We start from the raw sequence: 6908 nt of genomic DNA on the forward strand, positions 1-6908 counted from the left end.
GCCCAATAAGCTTCGATGTCCAAGCTTTCTGTAATGACAGTGGTATGGAAAGCCTTCAGCGCTTGTATCTAAAACGCAAACTTTAATAATTAGTTTGTCTTTAATACAATCTTTATAAATTAATCACTTGTACATATACAAAATAACATTAGTAATGCTTACACATACATGCATGAAAACTTGATCCGTCACATTCCTAATTATAATCATGTCTTCACAAGACACAAATATCGAAAAATAGCCTATAACCATTTCATTTGTCGAAAATTTGGAATGGGAATGGAATTCAAAAGGAAAGGCATTCTGTATTCCTGACAGCTCTACGGGAGCTTAGGGAAACCAAAAGTCTGTTTTGGAAAAAGACGACAGCTTTTACAATCCGGTGATGAACAAATATACATCATAACCACATTATATAAATGGTACAAAATGACTTCATCATAAACGCGGGTTTTCGTTTGCGTGAGTGACTACCGTTAGACACAGTTGCATATAGATTGAACTAGTTTTGCATACAAATATTGAATTTATTTATGATGGCAGGCTTTTGACTCAAGCGTTCGGGCTTTTGTTCCTTACTTTGTAGTGCAGATTACTATCGCAGAACTGTGTGACCACAAATCCGTTCAAGAAAACCTGTTAAGGTTAAAATAGAAGAGTCGATGACTAACTCGCTAGGATACCATAATGATTTAGTACGCCCGTTGACTCAGGTAAAACACACAGGTCTTAAAGGGGTTGAATGAATTATGGACACACCCTATGATAACTGTACAACGCTGATGCTTTATTATATGTATATAATTTTACCTAATGTTGACAGCCTTTTAATATACTCATAGATTTTATGTATGTACATTTAATATTTCAGGAAACGGAAAATTGATTCTTCCATTTTTCGGTAAAGAGCCCAGCAGTTTTCATCATTGATTCATATTAGTAATATTAATTAATTTAGAAGTTTTTGTTGGCTTCTATAAATGAAAACTCATATTTGGATCTTACATTACATTGTCTACATGTTGAGGATTTCCGACTGAAAAACAGTGCATTGGCAATTTTGACTATTACAATGAGCTATTAGTATAACTAAAATTTTTTCGGGAATCCCAGCGATTTTTTCATGTTATTCTTGTCGACAATTAAACATCGTAATAATCCATATCGTTTTCCTTCCCCTAAGTACTACTAACTGGGTCGACTTATTCATAAATAGGTTGTACCTATTTTAGTCTCCACTGTTACCACTTTTTTTCAGATCAAGTTTTGAGATAGCGATATCATCAACCTGAATTTCAAGATTTAAGGCTTAAGTATCGGATCGCCGAAACACTGAATCATCGCTAAATCTTGAACTTAAGAGACAACAGTGTGACGAACGGAGACCCTGACTTTAATCCAGTGATCCGACGGCTTTTTTTTGTAGTCGCAATATTTCACGAACACGGCATCGTATTCGCCGTCCAGTGACGCAGGTGTCGTCGACGATCACGGCATTGAGCTCAGTATTTGTTAAAACAATCTTCAACAGATTCTGTGTTGATCGGCACTACGATTCAGCGAGTCACTATAGCTTTCGAGTCGGCCGTTAACATTCACGGATATGCATTGATTATTTTGTTCTAATTTTCATTTTTGTACCAAATAGTCCTCGTAAAATATAATAATAATGTATTAAAGAAGTAAAAAGTCTTGAACTGTCGACAATACCTCAATCATATCAGTAAATGTCCTGGGCAAATGCGAAGGGAAATTTCACTCGTATAATCATGAAATTGCATATATTAAATACAAATGAAGTGAACGCGATAAAACAATATTGTAATACAGTAGTGGATATATACAAAATGCTCATGAGGACTCGGTGGCGGGTTTAGGACTACAGGACACGGTTATTTACCGCTTGCTTACTTCCTGCATAACAATAATGATATCCGCGTATGGCGAAATGCACCAGAGTGAAAGCGAAGAGCATTGTAAAACAAAGAGAGCAAACAAAGTTACCCCAAAACGTTATGTAAATACGTTGTAAGGGTTTTTTTGTGATTATACATAGTAAGTCGAAACATAGTTGTCTAAATAAAAAAAATAATAGTGGTAATCATCAATAGAAGACAGTAGTGCTAAATGTTTCCACATACTTGTAGTTGAATACATATGGCCGCCTATCACAATATATGTTGATTTCGACTGCATACCAAGCCCTCATAATTTTTAGATTTATTCAAATTAGTACAAAATTTTTCAATGTGGACTTCCCTTTACACTACCCCAGTTACCTGCACTTACTTAGGTCTATAATACATATTCCCTGGATAAGTTATACAGAGCCGCAATCCGTGTTTGGTTCTGTACAATTTATCTAGGGAACTATATTCAGAAACATCATTCTCTGAATCTTATATCCAAGGCCGCCCGGAGTTAAAATCTACTGTTAAACTCATCGTTGTCAAAAATAGATCTGAGTTGCTCTGTGAACGATTGAATAGGCTCTTGTTCATCCAATCAATATGTTAAGTAGGCAGAAGGAAATAGGGAACGGGAAATGACAGGGTTCTTTTAAAATTTTGGAAAACACCCCGAGCTACCGCAGAAAATATCATTCTATGGTAGAACTAGGTTTACAAGCTCCTCTCGAAGCGAATTGTTTTGGAGACGTGAGCTAGGTAGTAACGAGACATTTCCTTATGAAGTTATCAGTACGCACTTCATTTTTCCAGCAAAATCTAAAAAGCTTCCTCAGCACTTTGAATTGCTCTCCCATATCCATATTGGAACTTAATTTAGAAAATTTTGTTTACGTAATGTCGAAAGCCAAATATACATTCGAATTTGAAATAATAAGTCAGATATAAGACATAATAAAGGTTATCCATAACACAAGCCATCAGTGGGATTGGCTTCCTTGCACACATGTCATTCCAACTCCCTTAGAAAATTCAAGTGGTCAGAGCTAAAATTATTGAACGTTATATTTATGCTTGTCACAGAATTGTTTACTTTACCGGCACAATTACAACTACATAAAGGTGCAATTCGAAATAAAAACAGATACGTGAAAATGCGGGTGAGCACTCAGTTGAGGGTAAATGGTGCACGCCATATTATTTCTTATTATTCGTTAACTGCGTACAAATAACACAACGGTTCTGTGTTAATGAGCCTACTGAATCCAGTCACGTATCTCAAAATGACTTGCCTATACATGTCTTCTCCGTCTTCACAAATACAAAAAGTCAGTCGAATTGGGATGATTGAAAGATCGGTTTGGTGGGGGCCTGAGATGCTCGTTTTGCTTCAACTCTTGCTGTCAGTTACATGCGGCTACGTTGAATAAAACCGCATGTTTTAGTTCCAAGTCACATTGTGATAATGATTGGTAGAGTTCGGCTGTTTCGCTATGCAAACAGCTTAGCTTAGCCAACGGGTAAAAATAAAATCACTACCAAGAGATCGCGAGATTACATCGCTCGGCGGTGATAATCAGGAGGAGCTATCATATACTCAGAACGATCGCAGAATTGCGCGTTGCGGCCCATATAGCGGAGAAAGTCGTGTAAATGTGAAAGCAGCAGCTGAACGCTGCGTTCATCCAACGCTGTATATGAAACAAAACGACCAAGGAGGGTAAACATGCGTAGCAAATGAACGGCGCCGTACAGTTGCGACATCATCCTGTCTCCATGTTCTTCCAATAACTGCGCGTACTGTGGACGCTCAAATTTATATAGCAAGTGTTTACCCAACATCGAATTAAAGTAGCAACGAAGGCCTAGAAAATAAAAGCACATTACACAAAAAATGCAACACTTTAGTTAACAATCTTCAGTCAATCAACGGTCAATACACACAAATTTAAAAGAATTTGGGTTGAAAAAAAGCGAAAATGTTTACGTGCGACATGGTATTTTTAATTAATATATAAAGGAGGGATTTATATGCGCGCATTTCGACTACATTTTTGTTCACTTCAGGCCACGATGTGCTATGCTTATTAACACACATTTACATTTATTGGACTGAGCTCGGCAAATATCAAGGTTTTCATCTCGTGTGTAGCTTGAACTAAATAAGTAAATCGGATCGTTCAACGCACCTGCTGTAAACTCTGCAACAATAGATTCTTTGCACGGAGTGGTTCCTTTCACGCTGACTTTTTGTACGAGGTACTCATCAAGGATTTTATCGACAGTGAATTCGCATGGCAGCTTGACAAGCTTCTTTTGACGGCATATAAAGTCCCAGTCGTCAGCTAGCCGATCCTTAAGATCGTCCGGTATTTTTACATGGATTTCAACCTTCTGTGTATAATGCGGCTCTTCGCGATCAGCTTGACCGGGTTCTGCTTTCGCTTTTTTCTTCTTCGGCTGATCTTCAGCGATGGTTGATGTAATGATCGATGATTTATCTTTACCACCAGTTGTCACTGGCGTTTCTCGCTTTTTTCCCCTAAAAAGCGTTAGTAAAGAGAAAGAACTATGTTGAAGCATATCATTTCTAAACACTATAGCGATGCCTTTCATACATCATAGACACAGAGAACCTAAATATGGTTTGAAAGTCCTGAATGTATTTGGTGATTCTGGCCTAATTTCAGCACTCTTAAGGATAGGCTTACAAACAGCACTATGGCGCCAAAAATGCACTCGTTTCTATACAAAAACGTGTACAGCAATATTTCTATCAAGGAACATGATTTTCTTCAAGAACAACCATAGACTGGCTTTGGCTCATTATCGCGCGCCGTTTTCGGCCGCTGTCGAATATTTTATAGAATACTAGATGCCATTTGAATTCTTGCAATGTTTATAAGCATTTCAAATGTACCTGCATTTTTCAGATAGCCGTCAAATTTCAAAGCTCATACCTTTTATTGAACTCTGCATTCTTAAATAATGAGGGAAAAACGATATCAATGGCGGACTGTGACAAAACAGACCGCTTCTACATATGATATCGATAGCTCTTATTCGAAATAGCTTCTGTGTTTAAAATTCACGCATGTTTCACGTAGCGTACTTTAAGCTGTTTAAGCAGAAACAATACACCTTCGTTAAAAAGGTGTTAATCAGGTAGGGGACCTTGTGTTTAGACAAATACTCACATCACTCTTATCACTTCAATACACTAGCACCACAGTTCTCTTACATAGATATGCAGCTATAACATAAGTTAACTAGAATATTCATCTAAGGGAATAGTAACATCTTTCTTATCATTGATATAATTGAGTAATGGACGCATTGACCTCGAATGTTTCTGCTCTATGAGTATTGAAGTAATCGACAGAATATATATATACTTTAGGAATGTTTTGTTTAAATAAATATAATAGGTCTTGGTTCACGTTTTGTTTTTTTTATTGAAACTGACAAGATTTCTAATTGACATAGTTATAAGATAAAAGCATAACATAAATGAACGTACCCAGCTATCGGAACGGGCTTGTCTTTTTTGTTGTCCTGGGTGTTTTTATTGGTTTTGCTACTTCCGCCAATGCTTGCGTTATCTTTGGCCGCTCCACTACTTGAGTCCCGTTTACTGTTATCCTTTTCGTTTGCTTCCTTCGACGTAACGACGACGTTTGCCTCCTGTTTTTTATTTTTCTTGCTGCCATCTTTGCGCGCTTTTTGTTGCGCTGCCGTGAGTTCTGCTTGCTTCGCGAGATTGGCTTCGTTAACTTTGAGCACGCGGTTTTCGGGTACCCATTCATCCCATTTGTTATTCCAGCCGAGGTAATGGACAAAATAATGATTTGTTTTATCTTTCACCTGAAGAACAAAGGTGAAGGGAATTTTAATGGCCATTTATAACTAAGCACTATAACCAAACATCGATCACTAAATAACGTATTTTTAATTTATTTGTAAAATATAGCAAAATTCCACAAGAATCCGCATGGGTTGTTTTATAAAATCAATTAATAAAGCTTTCGCTATCTATTTCGAAATTATCTTCTAGCTATAGATGCCAAACCAATGATATTAATATTCTTATAAAGTTAAATTTTTTCAGTATGTTTCAGTTTTAGCATATATGTGTCTCTAAATTCGAGAAATTTTGACATATAAAACGAACTAATCTTATTCAAAACATACGTTGATCCAAGTTAGTCATCAAATCCTCGAGCCTTTGCTTTTTCTTTATAGCAGCCTTTAAGCACATGTTATTCGTTATAAATTTTTAGTAGGACGCTCAGTTTACGGACGAGTAAATAAACGAATATCCCTGTTATATTTAATGTTAACCCAATTCATCTAATACATGTATCTGTATCTTACATAGAAACAAATAATAATTATATATAACGAACTACACAGGTGTTGCTGGCTCCCACCATTCCTGCGTAAGATATTTTACAAAATGTTCATATTGCAAATCACTTGAAAGAAAAATGTTTTAAACAGAAATTTTGTCTTCCAGACATTTTCAATTCTGGTATGATATTAAATATCGTGGCGCATTGGAAGCCTTATCATCCAATACATCATTTGAAACAATGACCGTTTTCACTAGGGCTAAAAAATAAACAGTGCATAGACTATTTTCATCTTTACAGATTTACACTTGCTTTACCTGTGCCTTAATACACTTAGCGTCATAGAGACTGGGACCGTGAAAGCATAAAACCTTTTCATTCTCCTGAAACTTAAATTTGAGAGCAGGAGCCATCACAGCGTCGCTGTGTAATTTCTGTCGTTTTCGTTCTTGTTGGGAAGCTGAAAAAAATTTCGCCACAAACTATTTTCTGCTGACAGAATCGGCTGGCATTTAACGAATCCTTAAATGAAATTAATTTTATCCCTTAAGCGTAATAATAATGATAACACGAACTTTCATAGACACACACAGAGACAAAACTACACATTAATCAGCATTATTGATTTAGCAACGGAACACCGATTCGA

At 36.5% G+C, this 6908-nt stretch overlaps 1 protein-coding gene across 1 annotated transcript; it reads right to left on the reverse strand.

The window, feature by feature from the left end:
* Positions 1–763: 763 nt before the first annotated feature.
* Positions 764–6908, reverse strand: LOC111252347 (mortality factor 4-like protein 1). Its single transcript, XM_022810061.2, has 4 exons — positions 6577–6908; positions 5428–5771; positions 4097–4449; positions 764–3772 (listed from the first exon to the last, which is right to left on the reverse strand). Exons 1-4 carry the CDS (start codon positions 6670–6672, stop codon positions 3462–3464), a joined length of 1104 nt encoding a protein of 367 aa, XP_022665796.1. The 5' UTR covers positions 6673–6908; the 3' UTR covers positions 764–3461.

The sequence above is a fragment of the Varroa destructor genome, unplaced genomic scaffold, assembly GCF_002443255.2.
Source record: "Varroa destructor unplaced genomic scaffold, Vdes_3.0 BEIS01000006.1, whole genome shotgun sequence".
Lineage (NCBI taxonomy): Eukaryota > Metazoa > Arthropoda > Arachnida > Mesostigmata > Varroidae > Varroa > Varroa destructor.